This window comes from Protomyctophum bolini (assembly GCF_963924005.1).
Source record: "Protomyctophum bolini genome assembly, chromosome: 20".
Classification (NCBI taxonomy): Eukaryota; Metazoa; Chordata; class Actinopteri; order Myctophiformes; family Myctophidae; genus Protomyctophum; species Protomyctophum bolini.
The window spans coordinates 37,616,404-37,640,237 of NC_137881.1; the positions used below are offsets into that span (position 1 = coordinate 37,616,404).

At 42.0% G+C, this 23,834-nt stretch overlaps 1 protein-coding gene across 1 annotated transcript; it reads right to left on the minus strand.

Moving 5' to 3' along the window:
* Window positions 1–11,049: 11,049 nt before the first annotated feature.
* LOC308335473 (uncharacterized protein) lies at window positions 11,050–16,604 on the minus strand. Its single transcript, XM_080792522.1, has 4 exons — window positions 16,315–16,604; window positions 15,982–16,139; window positions 13,854–14,072; window positions 11,050–11,169 (listed from the first exon to the last, which is right to left on the minus strand). Exons 1-3 carry the CDS (start codon window positions 16,597–16,599, stop codon window positions 13,898–13,900), a joined length of 618 nt encoding a protein of 205 aa, XP_080648648.1. The 5' UTR covers window positions 16,600–16,604; the 3' UTR covers window positions 11,050–11,169; window positions 13,854–13,897.
* Window positions 16,605–23,834: the final 7,230 nt, after the last annotated feature.

A 23,834-nucleotide genomic window follows, 5' to 3' on the forward strand; every position in this document is an offset into this window, starting at 1 on the left:
AGTATCTCCGGTAGTCTACTCTATTTCATAAGGGACTCAGAGGTAATTCCATATTTTATAGCCTACAATTGAGTGCATGAATCCCAACAGCCATAATCAAACTGTATGGAGCGCGTAAAACAATTTTAGGGGGGATTAGTGCAGCATTAAACACATGAGCAATGTGTGACCTAGTCCAAATTGAACAACAGAAGGCATAAATTCCTCCTCGTGCATGTTATTATTAAAAACAATTTGTGCATATAAATCCGGGATTTTTAAACACTATATTGTAAAACACTGTGACAATATGACACGTATTTTTTTATTATAATAACAAAAAGCCCCCGAAATTATATTGAAATATTCAACACAGGGATAAATAACTAAAATATAAGTAACAAAAAGTTACAAATAGCATACATAACAAATTGATCTATGAGTTATAAATAGCCTACGCATGCTGCACTGCATCGTGATATGTTACTTGGATAAGATATAGACGGTATTGAATTGGCATATGTATAATGTGATACACATAATATGTATATCACACTATACATATCAGCAACTAGAGTATAGGCCTAGTCACTAGACTAGAGTGTGCGAGTCTGTCTACTTCCCATTCCACGCCAAGAGGGTGACCAGATTCATGCCCAAATACATCCAGCTGGCCCGTCGTATCCGCGGAGAACGTGCTCAAACTTTTCTGACACAACTGATAGAACTCCCAAAATCATCTATTTATTTTAAAGAGCATTTTCTACATGTCAGTGTGAGTGTGGCATATGAGCATTGGAATAATATAATGGTAATATATCAGACACTGATCTCTTCTCCCACTGACTATGCAAATGTATATTATTGCATAATTAACGCGACGATACACTACACACTGGTTAAGATGCATGTCCCCCTCTTTTTAAATCAAACATGAATTTTGAGCAGTGGCTAACGGCTGCCACTGTTCACGTGATATACAGAGGGTGGCGCTCAATGGAGTTAGTGTTGACTTGTCTGGCATAATGTCCACCGCCTGCCTGATTTATTGTCCCGCTAAAATAGTTCTCCCGCATGCCTCGTATAATATTGTCCCGCTACAATATACAATTTGTAGCGGGACGATAGGCAAACTTGAAGCAACTCAATTCAACCCAAACTGAATCAATTGATGCTGGCAAATCGGTGTGAATTTAATCTGCATGAACCAGGATACAATGTTTTAAAACGTGGCATGGTGCGTCATGGCCACATAAGGCCAACGTCTCCAACCCTGCCCTACACCGGCGCTGCATGGGGACTCATATTGCTCGAAATGAATAAGTGCGCTCCGGTGCGCCATTTCCGAACGTGCCCCCAGTAGCATGCATGTTAAAAAACATGTCTTGGCTGTTATAGGAGATAGTTATTGTGACATATACAAAGAAAAGTATGACCTTTCAATAAGTATGTACAATATAGTTTTACATGCAGCATATACTCTGTCAGTCCTTGAATCATGGCTCATATGCAAACATTGCCTACTTTAATGGAATAAACTCTGTAAAGTGCATGTGGTCGGCTCTTAAAAGACTGACTGGGGATCCCTGCTCCTCTTTACACACAGGAAGGAGTGTGACGTCTAGGAGGAAGAGAGAGGAGGTGACATCAGCATCGCGCTGGTGGTTCTCTCAAACAGAGTATTGGAATCACTGGTTATTACTAAAACAGTCTGATGTACACACTCAATATGGTCAATAAAATTACAGCAGTTTGTTTCATAAGCACTGGACTCTGGCTGGAAAGACGTACATTATCCACCCGTCCAAATATAACACCACTGTCACCACAGAACTTTCACATACGCACGCACGCACGCACAGGCAGGCAGGCAGGCAGGCAGGCAGGCAGGCAGGCAGGCAGGCAGGCAGGCAGGCAGGCAGGCAGGCAGGCAGGCAGGCAGGCAGGCAGGCAGGCAGGCAGGCAGGCAGGCAGGCAGGCAGGCAGGCAGGCAGGCAGGCAGGCAGGCAGGCAGGCAGGCAGGCAGGCAGGCAGGCAGGCAGGCAGGCAGGCAGGCAGGCAGGCAGGCAGGCAGGCAGGCAGGCAGGCAGGCAGGCAGGCAGGCAGGCAGGCAGGCAGGCAGGCAGGCAGGCAGGCAGGCAGGCAGGCAGGCAGGCAGGCAGGCAGGCAGGCAGGCAGGCAGGCAGGCAGGCAGGCAGGCAGGCAGGCAGGCAGGCAGGCAGGCAGGCAGGCAGGCAGGCAGGCAGGCAGGCAGGCAGGCAGGCAGGCAGGCAGGCAGGCAGGCAGGCAGGCAGGCAGGCAGGCAGGCAGGCAGGCAGGCAGGCAGGCAGGCAGGCAGGCAGGCAGGCAGGCAGGCAGGCAGGCAGGCAGGCAGGCAGGCAGGCAGGCAGGCAGGCAGGCAGGCAGGCAGGCAGGCAGGCAGGCAGGCAGGCAGGCAGGCAGGCAGGCAGGCAGGCAGGCAGGCAGGCAGGCAGGCAGGCAGGCAGGCAGGCAGGCAGGCAGGCAGGCAGGCAGGCAGGCAGGCAGGCAGGCAGGCAGGCAGGCAGGCAGGCAGGCAGGCAGGCAGGCAGGCAGGCAGGCAGGCAGGCAGGCAGGCAGGCAGGCAGGCAGGCAGGCAGGCAGGCAGGCAGGCAGGCAGGCAGGCAGGCAGGCAGGCAGGCAGGCAGGCAGGCAGGCAGGCAGGCAGGCAGGCAGGCAGGCAGGCAGGCAGGCAGGCAGGCAGGCAGGCAGGCAGGCAGGCAGGCAGGCAGGCAGGCAGGCAGGCAGGCAGACAGACAGACATGGATTAGAGTGGAAGGAGAGTCACAAGACTGGACCATTACATCTAAAGCAGGACGGGAACCCCTTTTGGTGTTTTAAGCATTACGTTATACTTTAGCTAAAATAGCAGATCTACAAGCTCATAGCGCGCCACTGAGTGTTGTGATACTTGTCTGTCTGTCTGTCTGTCTGTCTGTCTGTCTGTCTGTCTGTCTGTCTGTCTGTCTGTCTGTCTGTCTGTCTGAACTAGCTTGAGACTGATCAGCTGGCTGCTCCAGTCCAAAGTCAACATTACATATAGGAATGTAGACAACTGTTCTTATATAATTATTCCTATATAAATGTAGTGTATTATTATTACTTGCAGCAGAGCGCGCAAGTAATAGTTTTCGTCCAGGGCGATGTTTGATGCGTATGCGTGGTGTCAGATTACATACATGTATACATAGGGACATTACCTTTAATCCTCCCGACACTAAAACATATCGTCATTATGTCACCATTGAAAACCAATTACACCCTGGCATTGGGTCCTTAAATCCACATCATTATTACGTCATCATTGAGAGCTAGTTATACCAGTTATACCCTGACGTCATATGCTGTTACCGTTACGATACATATGCATCAAACGGTGTGCAAAGTAACCACAGTATACCGCTAATCAACTTACAAATTACATAGACTAGAGGCATTTCCTTTAATCCACTGACTGATATACGTCACCATCGAAAGACGTCACTCATGCTTATGAGTAATGACTACTCGTGTTTGATATGGCAGTGGTGTCACATTACAGTATGCTTGTTTGTTTTTGTCTCTGCCAGGCCAGACGGCAGGCCCAGACTGCGGCGAGACATCCTCCGGTGACTTGCCCCCTAATTGGCCTGCCTGCATCTGTCATAAAATAAATAGGTGATTAATAGATGATCAGATTAATAGACATGTATAGCATTACGCTGCCATGGACCCTGTAGCCCCATTCAGAGTAAGAACAAAGAGGAAAGCTTAAAGGGGCGAAGAATGAAAACCTTTGCATTCACCTGGAAATAATCATCTTTTACTGCGAATACATTTGAATTGGCCCATAGGGACACCTTTCTTTAGGATGGTATAACTGACACTGTCACCATAAGGCATTATGATCCGTGCGGCTTTCTGTAGCCTACAGATTAATATTCAATCTATTGTTTTCTTTGATTCTTTGAAGGGTTGCAACAAAAAATTACTACTATTGTAATGCAACCCCCTGGTTGCATTACGGGTCCATTTGATTTCATGTTATGCTCTCAAGAGTTAAAGACGGGTAAGGGTCCATTTGGTTACCAACTCTCCGTCATTTAGCTGGGGGACACCTGGAACCCCCTCAAGGACCACTGGTGGTCCCCGGACCACTGTTTGAAAACCACTTTTCTACACGTTAAGATGGTGTGATTTTCTCCTACACAAAATCATGATTGCATCATGGTTCAGAACTTTAGATGCTGTATAACTATTTGACATTTGTACTCAAGAGAGCTTTGAATGTATTCAGAGGCACGGCCCGACAATCAGGGGTAGTTGCATTTATACAACACATGCATTTTCGGGAGGTGCAATCACCACAGTATAAATACTATACACCTGGGATCTCTCAAAGTTGTTTGTTCTGCTCCACGACAGACCAAACACGGGTTGTGAGTAGGCTACTGCACTTGTAGATCGGCTATTTTCACTATTCTTCTAAATCGCCACACACAAAAATGTAGTATTGATACAATTGATTAATTACATAGCAAAACAATTCGATATCAATTATTTCCATTGCAAAACGATACGATACATAGTCAAAGTTGCTGTTTTCATTTTGATATAACTGCATCGATATTTTTCGATGCAGTTACTATATCGTTACACCCCTAATAGATAGATAGATCTATAGCCAAATAATGCATATCTGTCCATGGAATAAAAATATATACTGTATTAAATATTGTTTTTCATCGTACCGTCACTCATTTAGATATTATTTTGTGCAGATCTCATCTTGCTACAGTCTGCTCACTCACTCACTCATAACATTGTGTCTATGGTGCATTTTAAGTATAACTTTCAACCGATTTTCAAATGGTTTGGTTTGTTATAAACGACAGATGATCATCAGCCGGCCCTTATAGGCAGAACGGGGGCAACAACCAAGCATGTATTTATATTTTTTTTATAACTCCGTTTTTATCAAAAACGGATTGCCTGAACTGCAGCCCTGCAGCCAGTGAGCCAGGACACAACATTTTCTAAACCAACATAAAACATGAAATACGATGAGAGATCCTATATTGTCGTGGGTCACGCAGCTCAGAGAGAGAGAGAGAGAGAGAGAGAGAGAGAGAGCATCTCGCTCGTTGACAAAGCCAGCCAGTCCTTCACCAAGTTCAGTGACTGAGTGACCCAAATAAATATATTACAGAAAAGGCTTGCAACACCAAAACGTGGTATTTCTTCTCTTCAACATTACAGAGCTGTAATTAATCTCAAACAGGAATGTGTTAAATGTTAATATAAACACCCAGAAGATGGTCTATGCATAAATATGGTTTATTTCCACAAAATACACAAACTGCAGCCTACTCTGCATAGAGCTATAGCTCCTCCTGCTGGATAAGGAGTCGATTATGTTATTATGCAAAACTTTCTTGAAGAAGTCTGATTTCAGTTCAGTGAATATAAAAGCATGAGATTAATATTGATAAAATATTTAAATTAAATGAAACATGACTGTTTAACCCTCCATCCAATATCTGCTGAAGTTTCTTTAGCCCAGCACCCAGCCTGTCGATGTGCGTATTCTACGTCCTCTCCATTTCAAATGTTATCACATTAAAACATTGAATATGAAAGCACGTAATGTAGGCCTACCTTGGATGAATGACTCTCAAAAAAAGAGATACGGCACAGGTATGGTATTTAATCCTTTGATCAACATATAATTACATTGCAAATGTTAACACATCACATGATTAAAGATGTGTGTGTGTGTGTGTGTGTGTGTGTGTGTGTGTGTGTGTGTGTGTGTGTGTGTGTGTGTGTGTGTGTGTGCATGTGTGTAAGAATGTGTGTGTGTGTGTGTGTGTGTGTTCTTTTGTACACATTGCAGCAGCACATTTTACGCTCTCAAGAGTTACATTGTTAAACATCTACATTAGGCTACATCATTTAAATCCAGTCTACACAATTAGTGAATGTAGAAGAATTTATATTTTGATCAACGTTTGCCTGTTGTCCCATAAACCAACATAAAGCATGGAATTGTGCAGGACAATCATTTCTGAGGCAAAATCTCTGGTTCAAATGCCGAATAATGGACCTTGACATGAAAAAGGTTGAAAATTATTGATGCATCATGTATATGATGTATCATCTATAGGCATCGTTGTAGCCTATAGGAATATATATTACAGGTATACTGTGTAGATAGAGTATGGTGTATCAAGTATAGGTATATCTCAAACTCATAGTTGGCCTCCAACTTATCTGACAAACGTCTACTGCCATAGTTATGTCATTGTGTTAATATTATATAGCATACTGTATATTTAGTGTTCCGGAGTGATACACTTTTTAGATTCTGTGCAAAACCATTGTCTGTCTGTTGGTTTTTGTGTGCAGAATTCATTTCAAAGCACCTTGTAAATTCAAGCTCACCCAATATGAATAAGGCATAGATTGAATGTATTTATTAAACATGAAATAGTTTTGTGTTGAGTTGGAAGCTCAGATATAGAGTATATAGGCCTATATGACAATAGAAACACTGCAGAAAAAGAATACAGTTGCTTTACTGTATTTTCGTTTCGATATTCTTGCAAATACTGGTTGAAGGTTGTTTATGAAAGATATGCAATCACAAATGTACATTTCAACACATAAAAACATTAGATTTCAAAATTATCAAAATTATGGAAGTGGAGAAGAATGAATGATTAATGATTGATTCTATGTGCGTGCTTGGCGTGTGTGCGTGCGTGTGTTTTATCTGAGCAGCAGGCTAAGCTGCATAAAGGCATTGTCAGTTGGGTTATAAACAGCTTCAGTTTTTCACACCTACAGTAAAAACATTTTTTACAGGAAATGTCGCTGTCTGCCTGTCAGACAGAAACCTTAGGGCGGCTGTGGCTCAGGAGGTCGTCCAATAATCCCTGGATCGGCGGTTCGAATCCCAGCTCCTCCTGTCCACATGTCAAAGTGTCCTTGGGCAAGACACTGAACCCTACATTGCCTCCAATGAGTCGATCAGTGTGAGCTTGCCACCATTGGTGTGTGAATGTGGAAAGTGAGGACGCTGGCGTCGACTGTTCGACGCTTCAGCTCCCAATGTATGAATGAATGAACCATTTTACAGTGCTTTGAGCACTTGGAAGAGCACAAAAATGCAATTTGTTATATCTCCATATTTTATTATTATTACATGTTTTGAGCCTGTAGATCTTTTATATTCTTGCAAATTTTGAAATGCTGGAATTATTTGGTAGGCCTATGGTATGGTTGGCTAAATATAAAGGTGTCACTCATGGGGAATATATATTGTTTTAGGCAATATAAAAAAATAGCACAACATATATGTAATTATGTACCATTTATCATTTCTGATTGGGTGGGCAGCATTTTTAAAGAAATTTCTCTAAAGGGACTCCTGCACTTCACCCTTTTTGCAACCAGATTCCAATTGTTTAGGACACAAGTAACACTTTCCTGGGGGTTGTATGTGTGCAATGTGGTTTCTAGACATTTTAGCCATGTTCATGGCGCCATGTTCATGACGAAAATGTGTCATGAAAATGTGGTCTCACTTCCTACCTAGACGTCACAACTCCATGCAGCCTCCCCCCTCTCCACAAGGAGGGGCTGGGCACCTGGGCACCAAAGCATTATGGTTATTGTAGGAATTCGGCAATCCTGTCAAACCCTTGTCAAACACATAGGCCCAATCCCAATTGCCTCCCTCAAGCCCTGAGCCCTGGACCCTCATTGACTTTAATGACGTCAGCTGTAAGTGCTTGAGGGTGAGAGGCTGCAAGGGGTCCAAATTGTTGCGAAAGAAATGGGACAGCACTTTGAAGATGAATCCGCCATTCATGACACTTTGCATCACTTCATAAAAACTGTCCTTATTCACAGCCAGTGCCTACCTACATGCTTGGCCTATTTATACATGTCTATCACGTCTATTTTAGTATATAAGTTGATCGTTTTATTATTAGTTTCATAAATACACTTTCCTGTGTGATAGGGGTGTAATATTCATATATAATAATATTCATTATAAATTGCATTTCCATATTCTTTTACTTTGCTCATTAGTCATTTCTCATCATGTTTCCCTTATTATTATTATTATTATTATTGTTATTGTTATTAAGTATATAGCCTATGCTTCCATTCCGTCTCCCTTTAAGAACAGTGAGAAAGCACTATTGTGTTTGTTGACGTTCTAACCGCGATATATAACTAATTTGCATACTTAAATGATTGACGTTCGGAGGATCCCCCTCATTCCCCTGGTAACGCTATGAACTGTGGGTAATTTCTGAACCCGCCATGATAACGCAAGACAATGAGGCAACGTGACATGACCTTCGGGAGATATGCCAGGAACACACTTACACAAACACATGGGAAATTAACTTTCCACCGAACTTCCCCCCCCCCCTGCAGCTAGGTATCTTTGTTCCTCCCCCCGCGCAGCTCATCCCTTCGATGGCTTGCGTAGGAAGAGAGCTTTTTTGTGCCAGGCCCAAGCCCCCGCCACCCCCACCCAGAAACGTGCCTGCACAGCCGAGTATTATCATCTTACTTGAAATGTGATGTCTTCTTACCCACCCTCCTATCCTTTTTCTTTTCTGAAGATTCAAGTAGACCGGGCGCAGCGCACGCTTGCGACCAGTAGCAATAACTTTGGTCTGACTGATGAAAGATGATTGAAATATCCCTTTAAACATTGAAATGCAATGCAGATGTGCAGAGATGTCATTGAATGTGAGGTATCTTTTTTTTAGGTATGTTACATTATTCATGAAAAACAAAAGGGGGTATAGTCTGGACTAGAGGTATTACTTAATTCTAATTCCAATATATTATTCACACAAGTTACCTTATTTATGGAAAAAAGTCAGAGGTTTATAATCATCTGAAGATTATTCAGGCGAGTGAAAAACACAAGAGGTTATAGTCTTGCAAACTCCAGACATCAATATGCAGTACAGACTTAATTAAGCAAATTACAAGAGCTATTAGTTACTTACTAAGGTATTGCTCAGACAATTATAATGGGGATAACACAAATGAGTAACAGGTAGTGGGGTTAATCTGGACTGAAAAGGTTTCGGCGTAAAGCCTTCCTCAGTGTGTATCTGAGTATCTCTGAGTATCTCAGATACACGCTGAGGAAGGCTTTACGCCGAAACGCGTAAGAAAAGCCTGTTAGCAGAAGATCTGAAGACCTCCTCACTCCATAGCCATAATAGATCCTTTGGTTCTCCGGCTTTTGATGATTCCTTCAGCTCTGGGGACGTTTATCTTCCTTTTTTCCCCCCCCTCTCTTTTTTTGGTTCTCTGGGCTCTTAAAATAAAGTGTAATGATCAGAGTTCCGTTGGCCTACAATATAGTTTATGATGGAGTTTGATCATGGCTACGATTTCTTCACTGCATTATAAATTCTATTGGTACATACAGTATAACACATCTTCACCTGGATTCACCAGCCAGCTTAGCCAGCAGCTGATTGGCCTTCAGTATATTGTCTGGCTCCTTCATGCGATAATGCTTTTCTGCCACTGTAACGGTATGAGTGAGGTAGTCGGCCACCAAAGACTTGTCTATGTCGCTCATACACTTGGTAGCAGTCTCAAAGACTCGGCGTGTCTCTTGGCTCGTAACTGACCGTCTTCCGACTCTATAATGAAAATTAAGAGAGGACATTTTAATAACATTTATCTGGACACAGCTCACCTGAAACATCAGCGTTAACCCATGCTGAACGGGAAACCCTGTTGATGTTTTAAGCATTATGTTTATTTATTAATAATGTATTATTACTTCAGCTATTGAAAAATAGCAGATCTACAAGCTCATAGCGAGTGCCGCGCTATTTCTGAAAAATTGTGAAAATGTGGCCAAATCTTTGAATGTATATTCTTTCACAACGAACATTTTTAACTAAAATCTTTGCTTCTGGCGGGTGCCTGGAACTACATATTTTCAGATGAGAGTCCACGGCCAAATACAGATAATTCTAGGGGTCCTTGACATGAAAAAGATTGAGAACCACTGATATAGAAACATAGGTATTTCAGAAAACTCTCAGGATTTTGAAGACATTTTTTAATGTCGAAGTCAGGTCTAAATGGGTTAATAGATCATATTCTCGTACTTGTTGTGCAGACGTTTCAGGTCACTGGAGGGATTGTGGATCTGCCTCCCTGTGGTGGAGATGAAGAAATAGTTTGCATCGCTGGCCTTCCGCTTGCGCTTCCTGTTGTCAGGCTTGCCGCTCAGGAGTATCGGCCTCACTTGGTTGAAGTAAATGTCAAACCACTGATGGTGGAGAATTAAGAATAAATATCAATGTCTCCCTTTGAACCTACTTAATACAGAAGAGAGCAGTACGAATCATGCACAAAGTGCATTATAGAGAGCACACAAATGGTCTATTTATAAAATCGAGGGTATTGAAACTTGAACATGTCGTGAAGCTACAAACCTTATTAATTATGTTCAGGGCAAAAAGCAAAACATTACCAGTTCATCTACAACAGCTATTCAAACCCAGTAAAGAAAGTGGGGATAGTAGGAGGAAATTTTACTTTAAACATACATTTGCACGGACCACTCAAAGACTGATGTGTCCTTCGATAACAGGAATCCGAACGTGGAATTCTCTGGATGACAATTTAAAGGGTTGTGCAAATATTTGCGAATTTAAAAGAAATGACAAAAATCTAATATTTAGGCAATATGAAGCCGACAAATAGGTTAGCTATCATTTCTTGCACGTGCCATTGCTCAACTTCTTCAATCTGGCTTGTTTTGGGTTACTCTTTTTTTTTTCTTCTTTTTTTGTGTATGAGCCAATCATTAAAGTAAAAACTAACTTTTGAGTGGAAAAGGGGGCAGGTATTTATAATAATTTATTCTTCTTCCTGCTCCTTTTCGTCATGGGTGTATCAGATAGGTATGAAAGACTAATGAATTATGAAAGACAAATGAATTGTGCAAAATAAAATAAAATTGAACAGTTTTCGATTGGGTTCCGACAGGAAATCTGATGAACATACCAGCTCCTGCTTCGGTGACAGGGCAAACATGGCGACTTGTTGAGCTCCGTTCTTGTGGTCCTTTACTCCAATGATTGCATGGCCCGACTTCGTTGTCTTTCTGCCAATCCACTCCTCCACCTGCATAAAAAAGGACATCACACATTTTGCCAAATGGACGATACATTTGTGCTAGAAAAGTGCCAGTGTCAGGTTTCTATATGGATGTGACTGCACGTTGTCAATGAACAAACCAAGACCATGCACCAATCTCACTCTCTCACTGACAAATATATAAATATTTATATTAATTGGCTATAGGCTATTCCCAGCACAATTAAAATAAAGATGGATTGGTCGTGGTCCCTCTAACTACGTATGCACGATTTTGTGTTGGTTACTTAATTGGTTTACTGATAATCAATAATGCTCAAGATTGTGTTGGATATGCATGGACTGCAGCCGTAGAGCAATAGGTGTATGCCGGAAGTCGGCATTTATTGATTTTGAAAACAGTAGCCTGGTGTGTAGTTGTTTAGTCTTTCAATTAATTATTTCGTTAAGTTCACTCTCTCATTTCATCCGGCCGCATTAATAGTTGTGCATTATTGCTTGCTTGTTTGCTGTTGTTAAATCGCTCCCCAAAGGCTGTTTTTTGGGGGAAGAAAACCGGGAAAAAAGCCGACCAAATGTGTTTGTTTGGGGATAAAACCAAAACAAACCTGTGTACGGGACATAGCACCTCCATTATTAATCAAGCTCCCTTATAGCACCCTCAGTAAAAATGGCCTAGTTTCTGCCTGGCAACAAATTCTTACATTTTTGTATTTTTTTCAGAGTGTGGGTACCTCTCACAAAGTTTGAAGCCAATCGTAACAGAATGTCATCTAGTCAGGTGGAAATGGGCATGGCAGCATGTCATGAGCCAATAAATCAGGAAGTAATAAAACAGAATTGTACTGTATATGACCTACAGTAAGGTTTATAGGCCAAAGTGTGAAGAGACCTGTTATCATTCGACATGTTATCATTCGATACCATATCAATATCTAACCTGACTCTGCCAGATGGGGGCGGTATTGGGTAACCATGTTCCCCAACACAGCAACCATCTGGGATCTCTCAGGGAGTTGAGCCAACACCGAACCGCTCCGTGGTTCGAACCAAGGGCGGGATATGTGCGAAACCGGATGTGAAGCTATATAGACACGTCAATATGATTGGTTGTGTTTGCACGTCCACACGGTGATAGACAGACGGTCCCATCCAATCATCTACCAAGTATCTTGAAAACAAGGAACAGCCCCGTCATCGAATTTGCTTCCGAGATCCCAGATCCTATGTGACAGGAAACAGGTGGTCAAAATAGGTGATCTCGTCTCGCTGTCGAGGCTCCTAAACACTGGGGCCCCCCAGGGGTGCGTCCTTTCTCCACTTCTGTACTCTTTATACACTCATTTCTGTCAATCTCACTTTAGTACAGTGATGATGTATAAGTTTGCTGATGACACATCCTTAGTAGGTCTTATTACCAACGAGGTGGAAACCGACTACCGCAGAGCAGTAGAGGAGCTGGTGAGATGGTGTGAGAGTTACAACTTAATCCTAAACATCTCTAAAACCAAAGAGATGTTCATAGATTTCAGGAAAAATAAATCGTGTCCCCTCCCCCCCCTCTTCATCAATGGGGAAGAGGTAGATAGAGTTTCCTCCTTCCGGTTCCTAGGGACCACCATCCATGAATCCTTATCATGGGATCTTAACACCAGTCTCATAATAAGCAAATCACACCAGCGTCTCTATTTCCTGCGGCAGCTTAAGAAGTTTAAAGTCAGCCAAGCAGCCATGACTCACTTCTATAGGGCCACTATTGAAAGTGTTCTCACCTTCTCCATGCTTGTCTGGTTTGGTCACACAACCTCTCAAGACAAATCAAAGCTGGAAAGAGTAGTACGTCGCGCATCAAAAAACATAGGATGCAGCCTCCCTACACTTTCCTCACTCTATTCCACCAGAATAATTAGGAAGGCAAATAAAATCATTGCAGACAACTCCCATCCTGCACATCACCTCTTCAATCTCCTCCCATCAGGCAGGAGATATAGAAGTATCCAGAGCTCCACATGTCGCTTCAGGGATAGCACTTACCCAGTAGCCATTAGACATCTGAACTCCTAGTACAGTATATGCATATAGCACTTTAAAAAAACTGAATGTAATTTCATATGCTGCTGGTTTTTGTATTGTACTGTCCTTCTTGTTTGTGTATATGTTGAGTATGAACCAAGACAAATTCCTATCAACTTGTTGACATGGCAAATAAATTATTGAATCTTGAATCTTGAATCTTGAATCCCAATAAGCTGTGAAACAAATTCATGTAGAAAGCTTCTTGGATCTGGCAGCGTCAGGTTAATCAATATCTAGGGTGCCAATTCAATTTATATTGCGATTTGATTCGATATTGCAATTTGTTCCGATTGTTTCCAAAGTCACTTTGCTTTTATAGTGCTAGAACGTTTGGAAATATATAAATAAATAAATGATTATGAACTTTGCGATTCCATGTTAATATCGTGGCATTTTTGTGATATAATCATTAATCTTTATTTTTTTTCCCACCCCTACTGTTATAGTGCCACCATAATCTGAACAATGTGGGCGTTCCTCCTTGGCCCACGGGGAGTGTGCAATGCATGCAAGTTTCATGTGGATCGGTCCAGCGGTGCCTGATATCAGCTGTTCACAGACACGGCCCGGGATGAAAACACACCATCGGATATATAAATATCGCAATCAATACAGAATAACATAGTAATACTCACAGTCATGCCCTTCACCACACCTGGTCGTTGGAGGTGTTTGAGGATCACCAGTGCCTCCAGATAGTAAAGCACGAAGGCACACTCAGCCACATGCAGGGTTGTGCTTTTCTCTGGGTATAGACCTTTCCCAAAATGATCAAGAAGTCCTTCTTTGCAGCCCTCAGCACAGCAAGGCAGTCTTTTGGTGTCAATTTGTTTTCCTCTATCAACATGTTATACCTATATGAAAAACAAGAGATACCATGATGTAATCACTTGAACCATAGTGTCCCTTTCCTCAGTGTCCTGGGTGCACCTTCTGTGAAAATAGACAATCTACAAGCTCACAATGACCCGTTGAGAGCTTGCACATCAGCAATGCTTTGGCAAAGATTACAACAAAGAGTACAACAGTAGGGTTATCGAGCATAGCGGTCCATGACGTCATGTTCAAACAATCAAGACAAGAGGCGATCAAGAAATAAATGTAATCATCCATGCTGGCACAAACATCTCGGTCTAAAAGTGTATTGATGCCTGCCAACCATCGCTGCTCGGGTAAACAAAAAAAAGTGACGGTACACATATTAACCAGTTAGTTTCTGTAATATTATTTTATTCGGAAAAAGGTCAATTGCCTTCAATCTAGTAAAAGATACTGGTTCTCTTCAGAATTAATTGTCATCTCCCGTCTTTCCACAAAATAATAGAAATGTAGGTGTTAGGGCCGATTCATACTCCTGTTTCGGCGCTGTAGTGCCGAAATGATTTCGGCTCGTCAGAAAATTTCAGTAGCACCGAAGAGCCGACTTTAGGACGGTACCCGCCCCCCCGAACCTCAAATGACGTCAAATTGTAGGCTCTACAGCGCCGAACCGACTTTTATTCGGCTCTAAAATAGGAGTATGAATCGACCCTTATGGTCTGTCACTCCACAGACCATGTCTCCTCCCTGGCCACTCCCTCAGGGGGGTCTCGTCCCCTCGTGGGTCCCCCGCGAGCCGGTTTGGCCCGCATCACAGTGAGCCAGTGTTTGGTTTAAAAAATCACACCTGTGTGAACCAAGTGGTGCAACTCCCCTCTCTCTCTCTCTCTCTCTCCCCCTCTCCCCCTCTCTGCTCCGTTAGCTCGCTAGCATTGGTGCTATTTATGTAGCAACATCTGTTTCTGTGCTGCGTGCGCAGCGTCACAGACCGTGGCAGTGAGAAGTTGATTTGCGTCCAGCAGGTGGCAGCAATGTCACATACTTCTCTCGTTCCAATTTCACGCATGTGCACACCACTCGTGCTCATTGACGTACACGAACAGGTACATGGACATTGCGAGCTGGTTGTAGAAGTGGTTGCACCACTTAAAAAGGAAAGGAAATTAGCCTAAAACAATGACTGTGTGTTGTTGTGGCTTTCCTGCTGTCCAGCTCATAAAATTAGCAGCTGTTGTCGCTTCGAGGCTGCTGTGGCCAATACAAGCTTTTTTTTCAACAGCTCACAACTAAATACAACCAATGATCACATTTACAAAATGTAAATCACTCCGTTTTACTGAGAATAAGGTTAGACGTAAGGTTTTTTCATTGAAGTGTATATTGGTACGTCTTTAAATGTTCTGATTAATTGAAAATGGAGGACCCTGATGTAAATACATCTTAGTGCTTTTATCTGGTTTTATCCCCAGTTTTTGTAATTACCTTTAATTATCGTTAAAATGTACCCATTCTACAGACTGTGAATACCATTTTTCAATCAATCAATCAGTTTAGATAGGTTACGTTTAGGAATACCAGGCTGAGCAGTTCCTCCGGCTGTACGCCGAGTTGGCAAAAGGGCGACCTCTGTAAACAAGTCAACTCACTTCTTTTTGGTGATCTCTTTGCTCACTTTCTTGGAGGAGCTTTTGATTTTCAGGTGGGCATATGAATTTCACTTGCACTATATAAAGCGTGGGTCTGCAAAAATAATCCCTGCTCTAAAGCAATCGTTATTGGAAGAAATTGCTATTTAATATTTAAATATACACAATAAAAAAAAAGAGATTAAAGGTACAAAATATCAAAAATGTATCAAAGTCAATGAAGTTCATATACCATATTAACTGCAGGTTTCCCAAGTTATCACAAGAGGGCCAGTAATTCACACCAAATACTACCAACCTTTTCACGCTCTTGATGTAAGTCAGCTGAGTTTGATGTTTCAGTTTTGCATCATCGAGCTCACGGAGGTACTTTCTGGTCTTTTCCTTGTTCCTGACAAATTCAAGGGACACTTCCCGTGGGTTCATGTAATAAAGGAAACGGGCCACATTCTGAACCTGAAAATAAAAGCATGTTACATTGGTAGCTTCAGAAGCTGCAAGTGTCAGGTGTCAGTTTGTAACTTTATGTCGCTGGCCTCCATTGGGACAACAGTAGGGCTGATATGGGAGTGGGGGGTCCGTGCAACTAGGACTGAGGTGAGATGGAATGGATTATGCTAATATTCCTCACCTCCTGTTTATGATTAGACCTATCGATGTCCACCTTCAGGTATGTGCTGAAGCCCTTCAGCAGTGGATGTTCCAGAGAGTGCTTCTTGTACAGACCCTTTGCTGCCATCATCTTCTTGGGCATGGTCTTCCACTTCACGTCTGGGCAACTGCAAGGTGATACGGTATCAGATGTCATGCACATGCTCCACAATCCACAACGAGCAAAACATGTGAACACCAGTGAAGTAGTAAAAGTGTCACTGCTGAGAGGTGGAGCCAGGTCTGTGGAGTTCTCGCTGGACATCGGTCACCACCATGCGGCGGCGCTGCAGCTCCTCAATCATACTTGAAACAAACAATACAAATACATATTACAACATTATGAGTAAATTAACTGATGCCGACCAAAGAACATGGTTGACATTAGCATGTGATGTATGTGTACAAATGTGGCCATCTGTGCACAAATCAAATATAATTTAAGACTAGATATATTCCAATTATATGGCCTCAAATGTGATTACAAGCCAGGATAATAAATGCTTTTGTTTTTTAAATACATTTTATACCACAATATTTGCAACACATTTTTCACCCATAGTGCCAATTGCCTAAGCTGTAAATCCTGGGCGCTACTCTCCCTCTACCAACCTGGGGAGAGCCCTGAACTGAGCTCATGCATGAGGAGTGAGCAGGGCGCTTCTTATTACGCATTTCCCAGGTAGGACGTAGTGAACGCATTATTCCAGTTCCTTTCCTCTCCATCAGGCAGCCCCTGACCGACCATGGGGAGGCAGTATAGAGACCAGGATTACTGTATGTTTTTTGTGAGGGTAGGATCCCAAAGTGGGGTCCGGGGACCCCCGGGGGTCCTTGAGGGAGTTCCAGGGGGTCCTCAGCTAAATAATAGTTTGTAACAAAATGGACCCTTATGGGTCTGTAACTCTGAGAGTGTACAAATGGAAGCAAATTAACCCTTAGGGTCCATTTGTACACTCTCAGAGTCAAATTAACATTGATTTTACAATATGAATTGGGGGTCCCAGAGATAGAAATGCCATTAAATGGGGTATGTAGACTAATATGCATGTCAAACTGGGGGTCCTTTTTTATATAATTTGAATCCCACGGTTTTGCAACCCAGTGTCAATTATCTAATGTAATCCTGGGGGCTACACTTCCTCTGCCAACCAAGAGAAGGAGATGGAACCCCCAGGTAAGAGGAGGAAGAGGCGATTGAGGCAATGGCAGGTGGTCCCAGTGGAAGATGCAGAAAGCGGAACCAGGTGCATGCAAATGTGGCGACCCCTGATTAGCCCAAAGAAGAAGTTTGACTAAACTGTGTGTCTCCCGTAGCCACAGCCTATAAGTGATGAACAAATGCCCCGTACTTTTTGAGCAGTCGGGCTGTGCACGTCTTCCTGGCCGCATAAGAACATCCAATGGCACCCCACTAACAATGGAGAAAATGTCAATATTGGGCAGAATAATGTCTGACGCTTTCCCTGGTGTAGTGTGTACAGTCCCACCCTCCCAATCTAAGCAGTTAAGCGTGTGTCCCATGTGTATTTGGCACAGGCATGTGTATTTAGTACATCACACAACTATTTGTCATGATTGGAATCTTATTCTTTCAGCTACCTCTCATCAGGGGTCACCACAAGAAGTCATCCGTTTCCATCTGCTTCGGTTCTCTGCATCGTTCTCGGTCACTGCTCTCCACAACTCCGGTGTTCCTCCATATTTGACCTTCATGCAGACCCTACGCAGATGCGTTGACAGGAATCCCTGGGTTTTCTTGCAAACAGGGCAAACCAGAAAGTACCTGTTGGTTTAAAAAGTAAATGATAAAAACATTTTATGCCACAATGCAACTCCAAATGTTACAAGAAATAAAAAGTTGAATTTCTGAAGTGCTAATGATTTGCCCACCTTTGGAGATAGCCGCAATTTGCAACTCTAGATTTTTTTGTATATATCCTCTCTTCATAACTCTGCACACTTTACTACTTATTTCGATGGAAATAAGCGAATTAGCACAACACCCCATACATCCCATTCAATTCAATGCAATTCATTTAGGGCTTATGGTAGGGGAAATAGCCAATAAGGAGCTTTTGCACAAAATAACACCTGGACCTCTTTGGACAACTACAAAGAAAGGTAAGAAAGCCTTTTAGTATGGAATTCTCCTTTAATATTGATGAGGGATCTCCATCCCTGATGATGTCACGTGATGTCACAAGGTGACTAACTGTCTGACAGGACATTCATGTTTTCATAGTAAATGTGACAGCGTGAATAGCAGTCACTATTACAACATGGTTAAAAAAACATCCAAATACAAATAGAAAAAGGAAAGTGACACGATCCATAATGTCAAAACGTCTGCAGTAGAAGACCTTCTGCTTCTCAACAGAGAAATGATGATGATGTTCATAAAAACCTGGCTCCATATACCAACACTATGCTCTCGTAACCTGATTGTATGAAGATAAATATCATACAATACAGTATATAACCTCTGACTGGGAGTTATAATGACATACTGAAGACTCTGAGCTCTGAGAAAGATGTGATGATGGTCTAAATACAGATCCTGGAAACTGAAGGAAAATCTCATACAATTTGAATTGTTTCCCTTGAAAGGTCTGATGTGGTATGCTCTGAAAGTGTGCCCATGGAATATGCACTGATAGAAGCTGCACGTCCAAGAAAAAACAGAGCTGTAGAGCTTCAGATAATATCTGAAGCTCTACAGCTCAAATCTACAGCTCAAATCATGGACCATGTGTCTTCAGTATGTCATCATAACGCTTAGTTTAGTGTCATCACTTTCCTTTAATTAAATTAAAATAGGTAAACATTTGGTCTGCTGTTCTGATTCTTTGTTTAGTCTGGCAGCTGCTTTATTTCCTTTAGAGGTTTAAGGTAGCTTTTATGATGTTTATATAATACAAGAGCAGCCGACATTACAACTTCATCAACCTTCCTCATTGTCTCTGTTACTATTAGCAACCTTATTCAGTCTTCTTGATGAGACGGGTGCAGGCATACTCTCACTCTCAACATTTGCAACTTGTTCTGACTGTTTGCTCAGCAACATGATACATGATAAGATATCTTTAATTTGAAGGATAGTATATTGTCTGTATTTGGAGCCAGGGTTTTCATCATCATCATCATCATCATCATCTGTTGAGCACCATTGCATCTGCTTTGGGGTTTGTGACATTATGGATCTTGTTTCTTTACTTTTTCTAAATGTTTACCACAGATGATACAAATATTTGGATCCAATGTTTGTACATCACACTCCATTCTGGTATTTAAAAAAAAATCATCAATCAACTATGTTTTGACCCGACCGCACACTATTGTTAGGTACAATGCACAGTAACCATGCTGTTACAAGTGATACTAATTAACCATTCTGGTGAAACACAGTCTGGGCTTTGCTATTAGGCTACTGGACAGGATCTGTTACACTAAATGGAGCTTAAAGCTAGGTCACTCCAGCTAGCTAAATAGATACTAGACTTCACAAGGTTCTTCTCATCTTCACATTCCAAAATATTTGCTGTCAGTTTATGAAGAAACCCATATAGGCAACACGCAAGCAGATGGACCCAAATACTGTAAAAACTTGACTGTAACCAAATTATTATGGAAAATGATATTGCATGATGATATTGATATTGCATTGTTCCATAAGTCTTGTCTTATTAATACTGGTAGAACTTAAGAGGGACACAGGACATGGGGACAACATGATAATTGATTGTGTTTGTTTTGTATAAGAGATGTGAAAAGTTACTGTACATTGCTTTTCTAAATAAAGTAAACAATAAAAAATAAAAATTGTGGAGGGCAGAGATCCAGGAATCCCGAGTTGGTGTTTGCTAGACTCTCGCAGTAACTAATGACTTGCTGTTATGAGGATAACATTGATCATTGAGCACCCTCATCCAGGTGTGCTATCTAACAGTAGTTTTTGGAACTTCTACAAGTCAATTTGTTATAATTATTCCACCATTGATAAGTGAAGTCAAAATAAAACTAGAAAGGTGCAATTCTGGGAAATTTGTGAGTCACAAAGCATATAGGGACCTGGTAACTGAATTCAGTCTTACCGTTTGCATTCTTTATTGTGATGTCATGTGAAGCATGACAACAGTGTGTGAAGCATATGACAAAAAAATTGAACAAATAAACATTAAACATCCCTCAAAAAGCACCTTGCTGGCAAAAAAAATATTGGACAGAGAACAATATGGGTGTCGCTAGACTCTAGACTCGAGCAACGACACTAACTAATACTGTCGATTTCATTAGGAATGTTTTATTCCCCCCATTTGGGACACAATTTACGTTTAGTGCCATAACTCCACGAGTATGCAAGCTACAATTACACAATTGGTATTGCTGGATACAGTAGAACCACACCACTCTCTCTCTCTCTCTCTCTCTCTCTCTCTCTCTCTCTCTCTCTCTCACTGAACGGCCCTGCGGCCTGCGTACCGTACTGTTTTGAATGTGCACATAATGCAGGAGACGGCAGCACGATGCATTAATGAAAAAGACAAGAGTGGTTCCAATCACCTGATGTATACATTCATATTGTAGCCTAAGCCTATACCATAACCATTTGACTATAGGCTATAAGCCTAGCATTCCATCATCCATCTGTATACAGTACAGCTGTAAAAAAAAAATGTGTCTATTTTCCAAAAATGTGTCCAAATTCATCCCATCTTAACATAATGTGTTTCGTTTCAATACAACAGCTCAATGCCCTTTACTAACTTTATCAAACACTATGCGGCCACCCCTGCATGGCGTAGACTCAGCAAAGTGATGAGATAGGATGCTTAACACATGTCCGGTGTGGGTATGTGTTATAACATGGTCAGAGTGACACACACACACACACACACACACACACACACACACACACACACACACACACACACACTTGATCACATACTCACCACTGCAACAGGATCCCCCATCTTTACATTTTCACAGCAACACTAAGCCATTTTAAACACACAACCATGCCAAAAGCCCTATACACACACGCACGCGCGCACGCACACACACACACACACACACACACAGCCATCCGTCGCTGTTTATCATCATTATGTGTGTGATATTCAAACCAACTGTAAACTTTTTCAGGAATAAAAATAAAGTGCTGGCATTTCAAATAAGATAACATAACGTAGGCTAGCCTTAAAATAGGCACAAATGCATGCATATTTGTCCTCAATAAAAACACGATTGTTTATTATTATTATTATGGCAATTAGGCCACATGTATTATTATGCTGTCACCCACTTGGGCCACTTGTGGGGTGGGACCCACAATTCCAAAACTCATTTGAGCTTTACTTTCGTTCTGACTTATTGTAGCTAGCCTATAGCCTATGCAAAAATGCCTTATTGTAGCTACACATTGTACACAATTAAACCAATGGACCCGTATGAGTTAATTTGGTTATTATAGCCTATCAATCATGTATATGGCATTGATGCCCAGACTCCTCCATCATGTTGAGAAAACAACAGTGTTCTATAAGTTTACTTACCGTAGCCGGTAGGCCAGCAGCATCTTTCGCGTTGTGGGTTCTGCTGCATATCAGTCAGTTAATAACAAAGCTTATCATTTTTCCCTATCCCTCAGTCTTTCAGATATACCACTATGGAAATGGTGCTGGGGTCCATATATCCATGATAACTTCATGTTTAGATCGTCAATTAATCCATCCGCTCCTCTCTCCCGATCTCTGATTTTCAACTGCACCACGATGGGGGAGGGTTTCGTCCAAATCGCTGTCCTTTTGACCCAGCAGACCACGTTGCGTTCTGTTTACAACCCTGAGGTGGGCGGTTCTCAGCAGGCCAGCTCTGATCTCAGCAGCCAACCCCCCCCCCCCCAATGCACAATTCCTATATTTTTTGTAAGATCGACTTCTCTATAGTTACATCTTTACAACTTTTTACACAAGTCTTTATTCCCTTTCAATTGTACCATTATTTTTGTTTTGATTGCAGTTTCAACTTTTACCGTGGCGAATGATGTATGCCAATAAATAACGACTATTTGGGAAGAGGGAGAGGCTGTGTGTACGTGTGTGTGTGCGTATGCTTGTGTGTGCGTGTGTGTGTGTGTGTGTGTGTGTGTGTGTGTGCGAGAGGCTGTGTGTGAGCGTGCGTGCGTGCGTGTAGGCTACTGTCTGTAACTTACTGCACATGTAAACAGAGCTGCTATCTATCTTTAAACAAATCTTAAATCTGAGTTTTTGTATACTAGCCTATATTTAAATAGTCTTGAGAAAATGCTATATAATTGTCCCAAAGTGACTGCAAAAACATGCTGCTATTTGTATTAAAACAAAGCTTTATAGCCTACGGTGTACAACATGTGTATAATGGTGTAATGTGACATAGCTCTGTTTACAAAATGCTGTACCTCATCCAACTGGAGTACTTTCCAACTGTTTTTTATTGTATTTTGACACTTGCTTTGGAAATGTAAACGCATATGTTTTCTCCTGCCAATAAAGCTCATTTTAATTCAATTGTGTGTCTGTCTAAAGCAGGGTGACGTATAAAGTGAAGTCAGGAACATGGAAGAGGTCTATAGGATTTAAATGTCAGCATCTAGTATGCAGAAAGAACATAAAAAGAAAGAAAGAAAGAAAGAGAGACAACTTTCACCGAGCAGTGCAGGATATTTCAGTCCAACTGGTAGCCTTTTAAAAATCTGACTTGTCTGAACTGAGTGGTGCAGGTGCTTTACCCTGCAGGCACGCACACACGCACGCACGCACGCACGCAAACGCACACGCACACGCATGCACACGCACACACACACACACACACACACACACACACACACACACACACACACACACACACACACACAATTAAATTCAAAGGGCTTTATTGGCATGAGAAAACATACGTTTACATTGCCAAAGCAGAAAGAACAATATACAACAATACAGCAATCAATCAAAACAAGAATGATATGTACATTTGAAAGTCAGAATCTTCAATAGATCAATTTCTACCAAGATCACTTGATGCAGGTATAGTGCAGGAATATACACAATGATTAGTCTTTAGGGTGGTTGTGTTCCATTTGATATCCTTCTCCTATCACAGCAACTCACATATCTTGCTGTATTTCTTTGTTGTACTTCGCCCAGCAGATATGGGAGTTTTTTGTTTGTTGTTTTTTGTTTTCAAAATCTCCGTGTGTGGTTGTAATCTGTGGGAAGTATGTGTCTCTGATGTCTTGGTACAATGGACATGTGGTTAGGAAGTGTAGCTCGGTTTCCACTTCACACAGTCTGTCTTCTCTCGGGATACAGGTCTGCCTATGACGGGCTTTCTCGATCGCGAGACTGTGCTCACTGAGTCTGTATCTTTGTTTTGGGCCTACGCTGGTGATCACAATAAATTTGTAAATGTATGTTTCTTCAACAAATGCATGGGAGCCGGTGTAATTCAGTTTTTAGGCAAAGC